At 37.0% G+C, this 20,951-nt stretch overlaps 1 protein-coding gene across 1 annotated transcript in view; it reads right to left on the reverse strand.

Annotated features, from left to right (window-relative positions):
• osbpl10a (oxysterol binding protein-like 10a) overlaps positions 1 to 20,951 on the reverse strand; it is a gene marked incomplete at its 5' end in the record, with an annotated part of 94,794 nt that overhangs the window by 20,314 nt on the left and 53,529 nt on the right. Inside the window, 2 exons of the mRNA XM_083900264.1 lie at positions 3,073 to 3,203; positions 8,667 to 8,907. Coding sequence (XP_083756390.1) covers positions 3,073 to 3,203; positions 8,667 to 8,907 — 372 coding nt within the window. The remainder of the gene's footprint in view (positions 1 to 3,072; positions 3,204 to 8,666; positions 8,908 to 20,951) is intronic.

Here is a 20,951-nt window from a genome sequence, read left to right on the forward strand (position 1 = left end):
AGTGGAGGCGGGACTTCCGCTACAAGTAAATAGACGCTTGATTTGTTCTCTCGCGTTTGTCCTTACAGGCTCCGGTAGAAACATGGCGTCTCGCTGCTAACAGTGGCTATGCAACCGCAGCCCGCGACCATGTTATTTTACATGACTTTTTGAAACACTACGAAAATGAAACAAAAAATATTATACAGCGACTAGACAATGCAGGAGCACATTATATGTATAAAAAAGTGGATTTTGGGTTATATAAACCCATAAATACTACACAGTGTCCCTTTAAGTAATATTATAAAAAACGTGGCTTCAACTTCTACAAAAGTCATTTTCTGATAACATACTATACTTTTACTCACGTATCCCTTCCTTAAAGGTACATCATACAAGACTATTGTGTAGCTTTCGCCATTGCTATCCCGCAGTTAAACTCCCTCTTCTTCAGCCTGGTAACTTCTGTCCCAGTTTCCCTCATTCTTTCGAGCAGTGCCACCATGAGGAGACATGAAGTTACTTAGTGAGTGCCTTTGTTAAAAATTTTCCCTGGTGTATCAATTATATTATTACATGAAGAAGGACAACAATATATCACCAAATGGATATTCTGACCAACTCCTATGTGTTTCTAATAGTGTCATAGACATTTTATACAGAGTAAAACAATTTTAAGAGATAAGAGACAAAGAAGTGGGGAAACACTCAAAGCTCCATTACTTTGTACCTTGACTCCACAAAGATTTATGCATTTATGATGTGCACATGGAGGATAAAAAAGTGTCTGGTGAAACACTGGCCCCTGTGTTTTCCCTCTAATGGGTTTATAACTTAATCACTGAGTTTAGAAGCAGACTAAGCTTCAGAGAGCTGCATGTGTCTCAGCTGTTAGAACAAAATCCACTGTAGTCGCAGCAAACATACGTGTCCTGAAGGTCTCCATGGGAACAAGGAACAGAAAGTTGAACTGCTTTTTAACCGCGTTAATAATATAAGTATAATTGATATAGTAGTTTAACAAGTCCTTGAAGGGGATTAAAACAAACACAACATTTTCCCTTTTGGGTGGATTTTGTCCTCGGAAAGGAAATAAATTACAATTAACATGAATTATATGCACCCTCCTCTGTCTCTCTTCACCTGACTGATGTGCATTTACGTCACAGTGGACTGCTCCCACAGTCAAACAGACAGGCGTGAATTAATGAAGCCACCCACCTCCCTCCCCCCGAAGACCAGCTCAGTTCCAGATCCTCAGTGTGTGACCCACTTTATTTCAAAGTCGATCCGTTCAAACTTTCACGAGTGAAGGCATGGCCAACCATCGTTACTGTGGGTTTATTTCAGAGTCTGCTGCCTCACTGTGAAAGACTATGAGTTGCTCTGTCATTTAAAGGGACACTGCGTAGTATATATGGGTTTATATGACCCAAAATCCACTTTTGTATACATATTATGTGCTCCTGCATTGTCTAGTCGCTGTATAATATTTTTTGTTTCATTTTCGTAGTGTTTCAAAAAGTCATGTAAAATAACATGGTTGCGGGCCGCCGTTGCATTGCCACGACGCCATGTTTCTACGGGAGCCTGTATAGACAAACCCGAGAGAACAAAAAAGGGCGCCGAGACGAGGCTGAGAGCGGATCTTTTTACGCGTTTAGAATGATATTTTACAGCGGATAAAGGAACACCAGTACCTGACTGTACACCCGCACCACGGAGAAAGACGACGAGGACGACATTTGACCGGCTGAGGATACCGTAGCGCTCAGGGAAGGGAGGGGGTGAGCAGAGGAGCAGTTCTTTGTTGTAAATTTCAGCCTCTCCTCGAGATGTCACTATAAACTACTCAACTCAACTCAACTTTATTTATAGAGCGCTTTAGGCAGCTATAGCTGAGACAAAGTGCTTCACAGTACAATAAATAAAACATGGCATAAACAATAAAACTATAAAACAATAACAATGTTTAAACAATAAAACTATAAAACAATAACAATAAACTACCTACTTCACCTTTAAATGTAAAGCCCTTTGCTTTGAATTCACATTAACTTTAGAACAGAGCCTTGAAACTATTTGTAATAAGCCAAAAAAAAGGCCAATGTATTTTAATTATGTCCATGTTTGTTTATTTTAAGTTCCTGTGGTTGAATTTCCCGAAAACAAAGCTCATGATTTTCAGACTTTTAAGCAGCTGATTATATCGCGTAGGTTTTTATGTTCTTCTGCAGCGTGAAACTAAACAAATATGATGTCTAACTGTCTGTAAGTCGAGTCCCATGGGCTTTGAGAATTACAGTTGTGTGTCTACCAATAAACACTTAATCTTTGTCTTTTGTTGCCACGGGAAAACAGACCGATCAATCAAATGAGAGGAATTCGAGTTTGATTCACAAAAATAAGCGAGAGACATGAGACATAAAGAAGGAGTTGAAATAACGTGATTAATAGCTACGTGAAAAAAAATTATTATTATGATAAAATCCTGCTCTTCAGATGAGAAAATATGTTTCGTCTGTTGACAAGACTCTTTCTTTATAGAATGATGAATCATGCCAAGAATGAATCACATCACAACAGTCATATCTGTCAAAAAGAATGTGTTTTTTCACACAACTTTACTCTGATAGTAAGTTTGGCTAAAACACATTGGAATTAAAATAATTTGGCTTTATAGCCTCCTTTTATAAATGCTTTCGCCATAATCTGACTTCTCAGCTGAAACGTGGTGATGTCACTCCCATTTCCGACTTAGGATGGAAATGGAACGCCGCAGCGTGACATGCAGTCGACTTGCAATTTCCTTTTCATATCATAGCCTCCTTTGACCCACTTGACCTCCCTCTGTGACTACACCATCATTGTCAGAGCGCCGTCCAAATGAGAAGACCTGAACAATCATGCGACCTGTCACTCTCCTGACAACCAGCACTAAAAGCACGTCACACGTCAGAAACCCACTATCTCAAAGGTTATTTCTTCTCAGCCCCACATCTCACACACGGGGAAACTCTCACAGAGGAAGCAGGGCGTGATGGAAAGCGGAGGTGATAATTGACATTGTCGACGTCAAAAGTGTCTCACCTCAGCACCATGGGACAGACTCCTTATCCTGAGGCCCGGCCAGGGCTCGGCTGATCGTAGAGGCGTCAGACCTCCGTTCTTCAACGGCTCCCCTGAGGGCGACTTTGGTACAGTCCACACAGGAACACCATCTGAGAAAAATGACAAGGCAGGGTCAGAGCCGACTGTTGACCTTTACCTAACAGCAATGAGGGGAAGATACTACTGTATTATTTATGCTGTCTAGTAGGGCTGAATAATTTGGAGAAAATATGTAATGGCTACTTTTATTTTCCACGGATATTGTCTGTGATCATTTTGATAATTTTAACTGAAGCTTCAGTCAAATATAAACAGGTATCGAGTGGATTAGTTTTAAAAAGAGACAGAAAACGTTAACTCTTTAACACCCAGCGTATTGCAGAAAACACGTTTGCATTACTGTAATTGCAAAATTCCGCTTTCTGAAAGCTGAGCAGTTGCACGTCAAAATCCAGCATGTGCTTATTACGGTAATTTCACTCGCGCTATTGCAGGAAGCCAGTGATTCAGCGTCTGTCACCAGAGAGGAGAGAGTCGGAAAAACGCCTGTACATAGTTTCCATTATTTGGCCTGTTTTTGCACATTGAGACAAACACTCAGACAAAATGTTACTCTGTGTTTTATACTGTTCAAATGTTCAGGTGTTCAACTACAGTGTTTTTTTTTTTAAAGAAAACTTTTTTTTTCTTCTTCTTCTTTTTAAATTGTTAATACACTATTTGAACATGCAGTAAATTGTAAATAACTGACAAATAATGAAAGTTACTATTATGGTTAAAATAAGCAAAAAAAAAAAAAGAGTCCAGATGGACATTATGAGGGTTAAAACAGGGAATACTAAATAACTCAAAATAGAAACTAATCTGTTTTGAGAAATTGTGCATATTACATTTTATAATTGGCAAAATTCAATCACTGTAAGTACACAGTGATTGAAGTAAGATAAATAAAGCCATAAAATAATGTAGGCCCTTGCCGTAAACACTGAAATTGCTGGGTCATTCCCTGTGTGTTTGAATCATTAAAGGCACCATATGTAAGAATGTGGCCAAAAAAGGTTACTACACTCAAATTCAAAATACTGAGGTCTTTTAGGCTTCGTTTTCTCCGCCATTGTAGCTCAGACGTAACTGGCAACCCGTGGTTGCTCGGCAGCTGAGACTCTACTACCGCAGTAGGTGGCGCCACATGCCAAAACATGATTTCAAAACATAAACATGATTTGCAGTCTGCAAAAGATTTTTTTTTAATGCGAATATTTTGTCCGTACTGTTGTTGTTGGTGAGTTTAGTTTGTTATATGAACATTATTCCTGAGTCTCTGTGACATATTAGGAGGATTTTACGGCCAGTTGCTTTAGATTTATTACATATTACATAATAACCTTTAATTCTCATTTAGCACATTCATAGAGGGTCTATAGAGAAGACGCTGCTTCCTATTTATTTCCAGAAGTCAATATTAAGTTTCTCACAAACGCAGAGAACTGATGACGTGTGATTGACAGAGCCTCGACGACAGGAAATTGTGTGTGTGTGTTTAAATCTAATATTTTGACTTTATTAAATCCTTAACAGATGATTCATTTTCTCTGGGCCACAAATAATAAAGAAAACGCAGTGCAGAAATAGATAAGGTATCTACAACCAGTAATGTGTGTGTCTCATACAGCCTGTGTCACTGAGCCTTGAAACCTGCAGAGCAGAGAATATGTTTCCCCGCGCTCTCATGCTTTTATACCTCTGCTCTGATCACAGCATTGAGGTCCACAGAGAGATTCATTACTTTGCTTTTGCCCTGACAGTTATGGCATTTTATGTACATGAGAGCCTTTTCTTCACGATAGCGATTTATACTGTATATTAAAATGGACATAGCTTCTGGTTGCAAAAAAAAAGATATCCTATTTAGAAGCCCATGGTCATAAATGAAGGGTCACTGCTTCAAATCCCAGGATGGGTCAAGGGCTGTGTGTGAATCCCCATTGCCCACAGATACAAGCTGCCCACTAGCATGTGTGTGTTCACTACTGGTGTGAAATAAGGGTTAAATGCAGAGGTCAAATTCACTATCACTAATTGGTGTGTGTGCAAAAAATATGTCATTTGAATTCCAGCTGTCAGCCACTCTCATGTGTCATTATCGTCTTTTTCCTTCTAAACAGGAAGAAAACCTGAAACTAGCAAATTGAGACAATAATATCCAGCACATTTTGTAAATTGAGTACAGATTGAAGGAGGAAATGGGTCATTTTATCCAGTGGAAACTGAATCTACAACACAGAGTGTGCAGAACATAAAGGGATATAAATACTTTGTGAAGTGACTGTAAATCACAGTGGTAGATCCCATTTCAGAGTACTGTTAATGGAAGAGCACCAGAGGCCTCTCTCTTGTCTTCAGTCCCAATACTCAAATTGGGTTAAAAGTCTAATGCACCAGGAGCCCGTTCTTTAATATCCATTAGTGGAGGAAAGAAGCTGTGCTGACACAAGTCAGAATGCTGGTGAGCCTGAGGCGATTCTGCCTCCACCAAATGTGCTGAAACAGCCCTCAGGCCAGGCCTCTGCTCTAGTCCACTGACAGTTTGAATGACAGAAACATGAAAAGTGTTAGTGAACTGATGAGATCTGGAAATGGTGCAGTGGAGACATGAGCAGGAGTAGCTACGTGGTGAGGAGCGTGAGGTGTAAATAGTGTAAAATAAAAAAAAAATGAGCCTCGCAAAAAGGGTTGTTGTCAAGGCACTCGGAGGTTAACACTTTCCTGAGAGTTTGTTTCAAAATAGAGTTTGAAGTGAAATATTTCTGGAGGGTGTAGACAAACTGAGTGAGAGGGGAGAATATATCTGGGCCATTGGATGAAAGGCATGCAGGTAAATCCAAAGGCTGTTGCAGATCAAACAGTGAGAAGACAAACATTCATGCAGTAGGGTGTCCCTGTGGCTTTACCTTCCATTTCTGGGCTGTATTATTTATTCATTTGTAATCAGCTCATATATGACGCATTCTTCTCAGCTTGTTTAATTTCTTACCTCTCAACTCCCTCTTATATATATTTAAAAAAAAAACAAGGTGCTTTCAACAGGACTGGTTTGCAAACTAAATTTCCTTTATGGATTTTCATTCCTTTAAAGGAAAATGTTCTAAGAGTGCGTGGGTGAAAGAGCATCAAGCTCTTCATAGTAGTGACAGAAGGAAGGCAAGGGGGATCCCAAAAGAACTGGAGCAAGCAGCAAAGATCCTCCATATAACATCAGCTGATAATTTACCATCTGGTTTGTGACTGGCAGGTTTTTGGTGGGGAATTTACAAAGATACGCTCGAGTATCGCGACTCTCTGGAGGCGACACAAACGAGGAGCCAGACGAGACCAACGTGCCAGCCAACATCATGCTTGGCCCCTTTGACCAAAGAGTTTTCTTGCCCATGCAGTGGCAAAGCTTTCCTGTATGGGCGTAAAAAAAAAGAACCATTCAACCAACCAACCAACCAGCCAGCCACACCCTTTATCAGCTGCAGCAAATCTGTATGCTGCCCATGCTGGTAAACCACGCTACTCATCACACGCCAAAACCAAGGATCCTATAAGAAAAAAACTCCTCACTGATGTGTAAGGGGTACATGCCGGAAGCGAGGAGCAGCTGGACCCCCACAGGACCTGTCAGCCAAGCAGCGGAAGGAAAGAAGTTTGTACTTGCGGCCAGGTGGTCCCACTCCACACCACCCCCTGTCTGACGAATTGGTACAGGGCAAGGTGATTGCTGGTGCAAAGAGAAGACCAACAGACTGTGAGGACTAGCATTCTGAACGAGACCCAGCACCAGACCAAACCCAGATCCCAAAATACCTTCCCGATGTCACAGATGGAGGTGAACCACATTTGACATTAAACACTGAAAAGACTACGGCTCTACCTATGTTAGGAGGAATAAACCTCCTGATGTTTACATTTCGTTTGGATTCACAGCAGTTGAAATGGATTCAAAAAGTTGCAAAAAAAATGAAATGAAACCCACAGTTTGGGTCAAACTCTGGAAGTTTCCATGCATCACACTGAGTGGTTCAAGCAAGGTAGTCCATATGTCCTCCTTGCTCATTATTAAAACTCTTCAAGGGAAACGAGAACATTTGAGGTTAGACACATTGTATAATTTTGTCCTAGGTCTGCAATAACTCCCAGAGGAGTCTGGGAAATCCGAAAAAAACAAACCACCTTCACATGACTCATTTTAAAGACCTCTGTCTCTGAAGGTGTTCAGAATTTTGGTAAAATTTAGGAAAATTAGATGGGAATATAACCCAACTGAGAGAGCTGTGGTTCACTTGTACACCGACTGTTTGCGATGACTCAACACTACACAAAAAGGTCCAGGCACTAAAATTCAACCTGTTTTCCACTTGAACACACACTGCCAACGTGTGAAGGATCTCATTTTATTGGCTTGTATCTGTGATTTAAGTCAATTGGTCACATCCAGAGAGTCTTTCCAAGCAACCACTGCAGCAAAATCCACCTCCTCAGCAAAATGCAAACTTTTTGTCTTACTAATTAATTTAGTACCTTTTATTCACAATTTTCCATGGCTGGCAGTGACTAAATTAATCTTGTTGTGTGAGGTTTTTTTTCTCAAGATGCCTATGCTGCAGAAGTTCTTAAAAGGGCAAATTTTGTCTTAACTCGTGCATCGTCATCGGATCCTGTTTAACTGCTGTGAATCCAAATTTATATTCCCAACCCTGTGCACAGTAAGACACTGGTACTAGATATATTCTGAATTAAATCAGCAGCTGATGTTTCCAGGAACCTGATGATATTCATTCATTTGTGTAAGACCCTGTATTTAGGGTCTGCATGTCCCTGTTAGGCATTGTTCACTAATCCTAATCCTTGGTGTTATGCCAATAGAACCACCCTCAGGCTTCAAGGGGTTTAAATAGAAACAACTTTATTGGATCCATCTTGATCTGGCACAGAGAGGTTAAACATGGCAGAGAGGTCTGACATTTTAGGCACCAGTGTGGATTCCTTTGGCAAACACTGATTGAAAAATGCATAGCATCAGTAAATATATTTAGATTTACTCTTTCACACATAGTAACCCTGACATGCACGTTTAGGGAGACAGTTGGAAATGTTATTAGTGGTTCTATTAACAACACTATAAACAAGACAAGTCCACATTCATACACACTTCACATTCATGATTGTACTTGGCACCTTCATTTTGAGGAACTAGTGACACTTCAAAGACGACACGGAAGAAACAACGATGAGTGGAAGACAACACAGAACTACACTAATAACAGCAAACTATGACAGAGAACGTGAATGGAACAATGTAAGAAACAGTTTGACACAAAAATGCATCATTCAACAACATTTACGACAAAGACTTAAGTTCATGGTACCCATCAGGCCGGGACAAGAACCACAGTCTAGCTGCCCCAGCTGGCCCTTACTACTGATGCCGGGATCTGGAGGAGGGGGCTGGAAAGACAAAGGGGAAGGGGGAGATGAAGGAGTCGGGGGCTCCAGTAACAGCAATGGAACGGGGCCCTGGGCAGACTCACCGGAGGGAGCTCCGTGGGCAGCATGGTTACGTTGGGAGGCCTGAGAGTGATGTGGAGCCTGGCTGTGGCTCTGGGTGTGCTGGAGGATGTTCAGGCACTCTCCCAGGCAGCTGAGTGTGGCAGCAGACGTGGCTTTGAGCAGCAGCAGGTCCTGGTCCAGACACGAGAGGGGGCCTTTGGTGGGTAGTGAGTCAATGGACTGGACCAGGTTCTTTTGTTGGCCCTCTGCTTGGGACATCACCTGGGGAGCAACAGCGATGTTTAGCATTAGATACACAGAAATGCTCAACCTTCATGTATGTACAGATGGACAGAAGCAGTGGTGATTGTAACGTTTCATCGAGGTGGAATGATTAAAAGGTTTGAGACCATTAATGCATTCAATTTTTCTATCATCAGAATGATTATTATTAGTTAGTGGCTAATCATTATTGAATTAACCAACCCGTTACTACTTATTCATGTAAGTTTACACATTTTTGTTTTCATAACACATAAAACATGATCCGACAGGAAAACACATTTTTTCATCCATGCGTTTATTTGACAATGTTTAAGTTAACCTTTCATGTGTTTAATATTTCATTTAAACATTGTACAATGCAGATTTAAGAGGCAATAAGTGTTGTTAAGCAATTGAATGTTCATTTGTTATTATTAAACTGTTATATTTTATCAGATGGTGGAAGAAAAAATATAGCCAAAACTCACAGAAATTTGGCATCGTATTTCAGCCATTGGCTCTGATTTCTAAAGATCAGCATATAACCCATCATCTATTTTACTCTCAGTGGGACCATCATTTACGAAAAAGACATCAGTCTGTATTGATGAAGACATGAAACTAGTGACTGAGACAACAAACTTTTCTCACAGACCATACAAACAAAAGGAAGTGTTCAGGGAGGGCAAACCTCCACCAAGACCACTCACAAATCTCAAAATTGCCTCACTGGCACTGGCACGGCTATTAATCTTAATCTGTTCTTTGCTTTTAGAATTATGCTTCTCACAAACACAAACACCAATAAAAACATATCCTCCTTCTGCACTCCTTCGGCACTTCTGCATTGGCACCACTTCCCAGACTCAGAGATTACACTTGTTTACATAATTTTCCAGTGGTTATGTTGCATATTTTTCCTGTACAGACTCTCTGTCCTCTCACGAAGCACACCCACCAGTTGAAGACCCACTGGTCCATCCTTACTGCTTCAGTTTTACATCCTTACTGCTTCAGTTTTTATAATTTTACAAAATGCCATTAATTCCTATGGCATCAATATGGTCTAGATCAGTAGTTCTCAATTTTTATTTACCAAGTAAATACCTAAAATATTGAGCTCTCAAAGTAACTCCATGTTCACCATGGCACCATGGGAGCAAAGTCAGCTAAAGACTTTTCGGTAACACTTTAAAAGAAAGGGCCCTTAATTAACATTAGTTAGTACATTATTAATCATTAATTAACTGTTTAATAATATATTATCAATCATTATTATGTATTACTTAGCATTAGTTATTAGTTAATACATTAATAAGCAGTTAATTAATGTTTACTACTCAAAGTAAGTTTAAGCATTATTAAGCATTAATAAAAGTTTAATATTTAATTAGTTATCATTATGTATGCATTACTCAATATGACTTAACACATGTCCTTATGTAAGGTATTACTTGACATTAGTAAGCTGACCTAACCCTAAATAAGCCTGACATACTAACCTATGACTTTTTTGTGAAATTTTGGACGACATACTAAACTATGACTTTTTTGTCAAATTCTGGACGACATACTAACCTATGACTCTTTTGTCAAATTCTGGACAACATACTAAAGTATGACTTTTTTGTCAAAGTTTTGGACGACATACTAAAGCATGACTTTTTTTGTCACATTTTGGACAACATACTAACCAATTACTTTTTTGTCAAATTTTGTACGACATACTAAAGCATGACTTTTTTTGTCACATTTTGGACGACATACTAACCAAATACTTTTTTGTCAAATTTTGTACGACATACTAAGGCATGACTTTTTTGTCAAACTTTAGACAACATACTAACCTATGAGTTTTTGTCAAATTCTGGACGACATACTAACCTATGACTTTTTTGTCAAATTTTGGACGACATACTAACCTACGACTTTTTTGTCAAATTCTGGACGACATACTAACCTATGACTTTTTTGTCAAATTCTGGACAACATACTAACCTATGACTCTTTTGTCAAATTCTGGACAACATACTAAAGTATGACTTTTTTGTCAAAGTTTTGGACGACATACTAACCTATGACTTTTTTGTCAAATTCTGGACGACATACTAACCTATGAGTTTTTGTCAAATTTTGGACGACATACTAAACTATGACTTTTTTGTCAAATTCTGGACGACATACTAACCTATGACTTTTTTGTCAAATTCTGGACGACATACTAACCTATGACTCTTTTGTCAAATTCTGGACAACATACTAAACTATGACTTTTTTGTCAAAGTCTTGGACGACATACTAAACTATGACTTTTTTGTCAAATTCTGGACGACATACTAACCTATGACTTTTTTGTCAAATTCTGGACGACATACTAACCTATGAGTTTTTGTCAAATTTTGGACGACATACTAAACTATGACTTTTTTGTCAAATTCTGGACGACATACTAACCTATGACTTTTTTGTCAAATTCTGGACGACATACTAACCTATGACTCTTTTGTCAAATTCTGGACAACATACTAAACTATGACTTTTTTGTCAAAGTCTTGGACGACATACTAAAGCATGACTTTTTTTGTCACATTTTGGACGACATACTAACCAATAACTTTTTGGTCAAATTTTGTACGACATACTAAGGCATGACTTTTTTGTCAAATTTTAGACAACATACTAACCGATGAGTTTTTGTCAAATTCTGGACGACATACTAACCTATGACTTTATTGTCAAATTCTGGACGACATACTAACCTATGACTTTTATGTCAAATTCTGGACGACATACTAACCTATGACTTTTTTGTCAAATTCTGGACAACATACTAACCTATGACTTTTTTGTCAAATTCTGGACGACATACTAACCTATGACTCTTTTGTCAAATTCTGGACAACATACTAAAGTATGACTTTTTTGTCAAAGTTTTGGACGACATACTAAACCATGACTTTTTTTGTCACATTTTGGACGACATACTAACCAATGACTTTTTTGTCAAATTTTGTACGACATACTAACCAATGACTTTTTTGTCAAATTTTGGACAACATACTAACCTATGAGTTTTTGTCAAATTCTGGACGACATACTAACCTATGACTTTATTGTCAAATTCTGGACGACATACTAACCTATGACTTTTTTGTCAAATTCTGGACGACATACTAACCTATGACTTTTTTGTCAAATTCTGGACGACATACTAACCTATGACTTTTTTGTCACATTTTGGACAACATACTAACCAATTACTTTTTTGTCAAATTTTGTACGACATACTAAAGCATGACTTTTTTGTCACATTTTGGACGACATACTAACCAATTACTTTTTTGTCAAATTTTAGACAACATACTAACCTATGAGTTTTTGTCAAATTCTGGACGACATACTAACCTATGACTTTTTTGTCAAATTTTGGACGACATACTAACCTATGACTTTTTTGTCAAATTCTGGACGACATACTAACCTATGACTTTTTTGTCAAATTCTGGACAACATACTAACCTATGACTCTTTTGCCAAATTCTGGACAACATACTAAAGTATGACTTTTTTGTCAAAGTTTTGGACGACATACTAACCTATGACTTTTTTGTCAAATTCTGGACGACATACTAACCTATGAGTTTTTGTCAAATTTTGGACGACATACTAAACTATGACTTTTTTGTCAAATTCTGGACGACATACTAACCTATGACTTTTTTGTCAAATTCTGGACGACATACTAACCTATGACTCTTTTGTCAAATTCTGGACAACATACTAAACTATGACTTTTTTGTCAAAGTCTTGGACGACATACTAAAGCATGACTTTTTTTGTCACATTTTGGACGACATACTAACCAATAACTTTTTGGTCAAATTTTGTACGACATACTAAGGCATGTCTTTTTTGTCAAATTTTAGACAACATACTAACCCTATGAGTTTTTGTCAAATTCTGGACGACATACTAACCTATGACTTTATTGTCAAATTCTGGACGACATACTAACCTATGACTTTTTTGTCAAATTCTGGACGACATACTAACCTATGACTCTTTTGTCAAATTCTGGACAACATACTAAAGTATGACTTTTTTGTCAAAGTTTTGGACGACATACTAACCTATGACTTTTTTGTCAAATTTTGTACGACATACTAACCAATGACTTTTTTGTCAAATTTTGGACAACATACTAACCTATGAGTTTTTGTCAAATTCTGGACGACATACTAACCTATGACTTTTTTGTCAAATTCTGGACGACATACTAACCTATGACTTTTTTGTCAAATTCTGGACGACATACTAACCTATGACTTTTTTGTCAAATTCTGGACGACATACTAACCTATGACTCTTTTGTCAAATTCTGGACAACATACTAAAGTATGACTTTTTTGTCAAAGTTTTGGACGACATACTAACCTATGACTTTTTTGTCAAATTCTGGACGACATACTAACCTATGAGTTTATTGTCAAATTCTGGACGACATACTAACCTATGACTTTTTTGTCAAATTCTGGACGACATACTAACCTATGACTTTTTTGTCAAATTCTGGACGACATACTAACCTATGACTTTTTTGTCAAATTCTGGACAACATACTAACCTATGACTTTTTTGTCAAATTCTGGACGACATACTAGCCTATGACTTTTTTGTCAAATTCTGGACGACATACTAACCTATGACTCTTTTGTCAAATTCTGGACAACATACTAAAGTATGACTTTTTTGTCAAAGTTTTGGACGACATACTAACCTATGACTTTTTTGTCAAATTCTGGACGACATACTAACCTATGACTTTTTTGTCAAATTCTGGACGACATACTAACCAATGACTTTTTTGTCAAATTCTGGACGACATACTAACCAATGACTTTTTTGTCAAATTCTGGACGACATACTAACCTATGACTTTTTTGTCAAATTCTGGACGACATACTAACCTATGACTTTTTTGTCAAATTCTGGACGACATACTAACCTATGACTTTTTTGTCACATTTTGGACAACATACTAACCAATTACTTTTTTGTCAAATTTTGTACGACATACTAAAGCATGACTTTTTTTGTCACATTTTGGACGACATACTAACCAATTACTTTTTTGTCAAATTTTGTACGACATACTAAGGCATGACTTTTTTGTCAAATTTTAGACGACATACTAACCTATGAGTTTTTGTCAAATTCTGGACGACATACTAACCTTTGACTTTTTTGTCAAATTTTGGACGACATACTAACCTATGACTTTTTTGTCAAATTCTGGACGACATACTAACCTATGACTTTTTTGTCAAATTCTAGACAACATACTAACCTATGACTCTTTTGTCAAATTCTGGACAACATACTAAAGTATGACTTTTTTGTCAAAGTTTTGGACGACATACTAACCTATGACTTTTTTTCAAATTCTGGACGACATACTAACCTATGAGTTTTTGTCAAATTTTGGAGGACATACTAAACTATGACTTTTTTGTCAAATTCTGGACGACATACTAACCTATGACTCTTTTGTCAAATTCTGGACAACATACTAAACTATGACTTTTTTGTCAAAGTCTTGGACGACATACTAAAGCATGACTTTTTTTGTCACATTTTGGACGACATACTAACCAATAACTTTTTGGTCAAATTTTGTACGACATACTAAGGCATGACTTTTTTTTCAAATTTTAGACAACATACTAACCTATGAGTTTTTGTCAAATTCTGGACGACATACTAACCTATGACTTTTTTGTCAAATTCTGGACGACATACTAACCTATGACTCTTTTGTCAAATTCTGGACAACATACTAAAGTATGACTTTTTTGTCAAAGTTTTGGACGACATACTAAACCATGACTTTTTTTGTCACATTTTGGACGACATACTAACCAATGACTTTTTTGTCAAATTTTGTACGACATACTAAACAATGACTTTTTTGTCAAATTTTGGACAACATACTAACCTATGAGTTTTTGTCAAATTCTGGACGACATACTAACCTATGAGTTTTTGTCAAATTCTGGACGACATACTAACCTATGACTTTATTGTCAAATTCTGGACGACATACTAACCTATGACTTTTTTGTCAAATTCTGGACGACATACTAACCTATGACTTTTTTGTCAAATTCTGGACGACATACTAACCTATGACTTTTTTGTCAAATTCTGGACGACATACTAACCTATGACTTTTTTGTCAAATTCTGGACGACATACTAACCTATGACTTTTTTGTCAAATTTTAGACAACATACTAACCTATGAGATTTTGTCAAATTTTGGAAGACATACTAACCTATGACTTTATTGTCAAATTCTGGACGACATACTAACCTATAACTTTTTTGTCAAATTCTGGACGACATACTAACCTATGAGTTTTTGTCAAATTTTGGACGACATACTAACCTATGACTTTTTTGTCAAATTCTGGATGACATACTAACCTACGACTTTTTTGTCAAATTCTGGACAACATACTAAAGTATGACTCTTTTGTCAAAGTTTTGGAAGACATACTAACCTATGACTTTTTTGTCAAATTCTGGACGACATACTAACCTATGAGTTTTTGTCAAATTTTGGACGACATACTAAACAATTACGTTTTTTTGTTAGATTTTGGAGGACTATGATTTCTTTTTTTCACATTTGCAATGGCCCCAAGAAAGGGTCCAAATAGGACTTGAACTCTCAATCCCCAGCTTGGGAAGCTAGTTCTTGATCCAGTACACTACCCAGGTAAATTGCTTTTTTGGTTTGTCGTTTTTCTCTCAGACGTCTTACTTAACTGTAACATTTTGTTGACTTTTTGGACGACATACAAACCTATGAGTTTTTTGTCACAATTTCAATGACATACTAACCTATGACCTTTTTGGCAAATTCTGGACGACATACTAACCTATGACTTTTTTGTCAAATTCTGGACGACATACTAACCTATGACTCTTTTGTCACATTTTGGACGACATATGAACCTATGAGTTTTTTGTCACAATTTCAATGACAGACTAACCGATGACTTTTTTGTCACATTTTCGACAACACACTAACCTATGACTTGTTTGTCAAATTCTGGTCGACATACTAACCTATGACTTTTTTGTCAAATTCTGGGAAATATACTAACCAATGACTTTTATGTCAAATTCTGGACGACATACGAACCTATGACTTTTTTGTCAAATTCTGGACAACATACTAACCTATGACTTTTTTGTCAAATTCTGGACGACATACTAACCTATGAGTTTTTGTCAAATTTTGGACGACATACTAACCTATGACTTTTTTGTCAAATTCTGGACGACATACTAACCTATGACTTTTTTGTCAAATTCTGGACAACATACTAACCTATGACTCTTTTGTCAAATTCTGGACAACATACTAAAGTATGACTTTTTTGTCAAAGTTTTGGACGACATACTAACCTATGACTTTTTTGTCAAATTCTGGACGACATACTAACCTATGAGTTTTTGTCAAATTTTGGACGACATACTAAAGTATGACTTTTTTGTCAAATTTTGGAAGACATACTAACCTATGACTTTATTGTCAAATTCTGGACGACATACTAACCTATGACTTTTTTGTCAAATTCTGGACGACATACTAACCTATGACTTTTTTGTCAAATTCTGGACAACATACTAACCTATGACTCTATTGTCAAATTCTGGACAACGTACTAAAGCATGACTTTTTATGTCACATTTTGGACGACATACGAACCTATGAGTTTTTTGTCACAATTTCAATAACATACTCACCTATGACCTTTTTGGCAAATTCTGGACGACATACTAACCTATGACTTTTTTGTCAAATTCTGGACGACATACTAACCTATGACTTTTTTGTCACATTTTGTACGACATATGAACCTATGACTTTTTGGTACAATTTTGGATGACATACTATAATATGACTTTTTTGTCAAATTTTGTACGACATACTAACCTCTGATTTTTGTCAAATTTTGGATGACATACTAAACGATTACTTTTTTCGTTAGATTTTGGAGGACTATGATTTCTTTTTTTTCACGTTTGCAATGGCCCCAAGAAAGGGTCCAAACAGGACTTGAACTCTCAATCCCCAGCTTGGGAAGCTAGTTCTTTATCCAATACACTACCCCGGTAAATTGCTTCTTTGGGTTGTCGTTTTAATCTCAGACGTCTTACTTAACTGTAACATTTTGTTGACTTTTTGGACGACATACGAACCTATGAGTTTTTTGTCACAATTTCAATGACATACTAACCTATGACTTTTTTGTCAAATTCTGGACGACATACTAACCTATGACTTTTTTGTCACATTTTGGACGACATATGAACCTATGAGTTTTTTGTCACAATTTCAATGACAGACTAACCTATGACTTTTTTGTCACATTTTGGACAACATACTAACCTATGACTTTTTTGTCAAATTCTGGTCGACATACTAACCTATGACTTTTTTGTCAAATTCTGGGAAATATACTAACCTATGAATTTTATGTCAAATTCTGGACAACATACTAACCTATGACTTTTTTGTCAAATTCTGGTCGACATACTAACCTATGACTTTTTTGTCAAATTCTGGACGACATACCAACCTATGACTTTTTTGTCAAATTCTGGACGACATACTCACCTATGACTTTTTTGTCAAATTCTGGACGACATACTAACCTATGACTTTTTTGTCAAATTCTGGACAACATACTAACCTTTGACCTTTTTGTCAAATTCTGGACGACATACCAACCTATGACTTTTTTGTCAAATTCTGGACGACATACTAACCTATGACTTTTTTGTCAAATTCTGGACGACATACTAACCTATGACCTTTTTGTCAAATTCTGGACGACATACTAACCTATGACTTTTTTGTCAAATTCTGGACAACATACTAACCTATGACTTTTTTGTCAAATTTTGGACGACATAATAACCGAATACTTTTTTGTCAAATTTTGGACGACATACTAACCTATGACTTTTTTGTCAAATTTGGGCAACATACTAACCTATGAATTTTATGTCAAATTCTGGAAGACATACTAAACTATGAATTTTTTGTCAAATTTTGGACAACACACTAACCTATGACTTTTTTGTCAAATTCTGGACGACATACTAACCTATGACTTTTTTGTCAAATTTTGGACAACATACTAACTGATTACTTTTTTGTCAAATTTTGGATGACATACTAACCTATGACTTTTTTGTCAAATTCTGGACAACATACTAACCTATGACTTTTTTGTCACATTTTGGACGACATACTAACCTATGACCTTCTTGTCAAATTCTGGACGACATACTAACCTATGAATTTTATGTCAAATTCTGGACGACATACTAACCTATGACTTTTTGGTGCAATTTTGGATGACATACTAAAATATGACTTTTTTGTATGACATAATAACCTCTGATTTTTGTCAAATTTTGGATGACACTAAACGATTACTTTTTTTGTTAGATTTTGGAGGACTATGATTTCTTTTTTTTCACATTTGCAATCGCCCCAAGAAAGGGTCCAAACAGGACTTGAACTCTCAATCCCCAGCTTGGGAAGCTAGTTCTTTATCCACCCGGGTACTTTGCTTCCTTGGTTCGTAGTTTTTCTATCATACGTCTTACTTAAGGTGAATAAAAAATATTATATTCAGCTCTTTATGAAATCAATATCATTTATGTGGATCATGAAACAGCCATATGATCATCAGTCTTGAGGTTCATAAGTGGGAAAAAACAAGTGAGCATGAACTGAAATAGCAACTCCTGATTATTGGAAGGGTAGTGAGAAAATGATAGTGTGTCAGTGCTCTGCACAATATGAGTCTTTATATCATAAATGTCAGAAACTAAATTTGGAGTTCTGTCTGCCTGAGGAATTCAACATGCAACCCGAGTAAGTAGCAGAATAATTGGACGAGCTCTGTGTCTTCTTCTCTTTTTTTTTAAAGACATTCTTTACATGAATGTGAAAGCCACATCATTCCACTGCAGATGCTCTGAGTGACTCCAGAATAGCTCTGTGTGCTGATGCAGAGACATATGTGCCACTGAGATAAATGTGAGGAGGAGGAGGAGTTTTTGTGAAGCATACATTATTAATACACACATCATCTCCATGCTGATAACCAACCCAGACTCATTTGCCTTGGGAGAAGCTTATTACCTGCAAGAAAGAACCAACTCTTTTTTTCTTTCTTTAAATATACCATGTGTGGTACATTTAGACTTTTGTGAGGTGAAGCTTGCATAAATAATTCTCAAAAATAGAGCACATGGGAGAAGTTTTGTTTTTAAGTTGGAAGTGTTGAAGCAGATGACTGTGTTTACCAGTAGTTTCCTATAGTCTAGGGCCATGGTTCTCACACTGTGGTACATGTACCACCAAGCTTCCTCTGGTGCTTCGTATGTTCGGGTATGTGATCGGAGTGGAGCTGAGTGCATAGAACATGATTAAATAATAATAATAATAATTATCTTAATCTAATGTCACCATACCAGTGGTGTGAAGTATATGTGAGGAAGAGGAGGGTGACCAAAATACACCAAAGTCACCAAAATAGAACTACACTCAAGTAGCCTAATGGGTAACAAACAGGCTTCCCAAGCTGGGGTTTGATAGATCAAGTCCTGTTTGGGCCCTTTCTTGGGGCCATTACAAATCTGACAAAAAGTCATAGGTTAGTATGTCAACCAAAAAAAAGTCACAGGAATCTTATAGTTTAATGAAATGTCCAAGATCTGAGAGAAAAACATGTCAAGGATGCATTGTTCAAAATGTTACAGTTTAATATGTCGTCCAAAATGTCACCAAAATGACATAGTTTAGTAAAACGTCTAAAATCTGACAAAAAAGCGACATGTCAAGGAAATAATAAATAATACCCCCCAGTGGCTTCCCAAGCCATGGATTGATAGGTCAAGTCCAATTTGGGCTGTTTCTTGTTTCATGTGACAGAGAATGATAAAAAAAAAAAGGCATAAGTTAGTATGGATCCAAGATTTGACAAAACAGTCATAGTATGTCATCTGTAATTTGCCAGAAAAAATAAAATTTTACAAAAAAGTCATACTTAAGTATGTCATTGAAATTGTGACAAAAAAGTCATACTTTAGTATGTCATTGAAATTGTGACAAAAAACTCATAGGTTCGTATGGCATCCAAAATTTTACAACAAAGTCATAGGTTAGTATGTTGTTCAAAATTTGACAAAAAAGTCATAGGTTAGTATGTCATTGAAATTGTGACAAAAAACTCATAGGTTCGTATGTCGTCCAAAAAGTCAACAAAATGTTACAGTTAATCTTAATGACATCAACACATCACAACGCTCATGCTTAAATGTTAAATTTAACCTGATAAACCTGTTGCAGTGTAAGATCACACATGCTTGAGACAGTTATTTAAAGCTCTAGTGAGGATCCTGCGTTGCTCCCTGTGGATTTCTGAGTAACTACAAAAAAAGTGTGGTCTCCATGACCCGACAGTCTGACCTATGACCTAGTTTTCTATAGCCTGACCCTACCCACTCCCACATATACACACAGAGTGAAAGATAGAGAGAGATTTTGCAACTTCTGATGTTGTTTCTACTTCTCCTTACTCGTCCTGACTGCATCCTGAGGACACATTTTCAATATCAGAAAGTCACATAATCCAAGTACCAAAAATTATTATCATAATTCAAATATGATTGTTATTATTACATTTCAAGAGCACTTTTCTAGACACCTAAAACACTTCACAAATTTCCTTCTGATCGCACACACAGGGGGAACATGCAAACTCCTTGCAGAAAGGCCCTCGTTCCAACCGGTGCACGAAGTTGTTCCAACCAGGGTTTGAACCAAGTAACTCAGGTTTTCTTGCTGTAAAGGCGAGGGTGCTAACCACTACACCAACCGTGGGATTGTGACAGTTTGCCGAACAGGTTTGTTTTTAGGAGTAGAATCCACTTTTGAAACTTTTTTGTGGGTGAAAGTTGGTCTTTTAA

Source organism: Microchirus variegatus, assembly GCF_963457635.1.
Source record: "Microchirus variegatus genome assembly, chromosome: 13".
NCBI lineage: Eukaryota > Metazoa > Chordata > Actinopteri > Pleuronectiformes > Soleidae > Microchirus > Microchirus variegatus.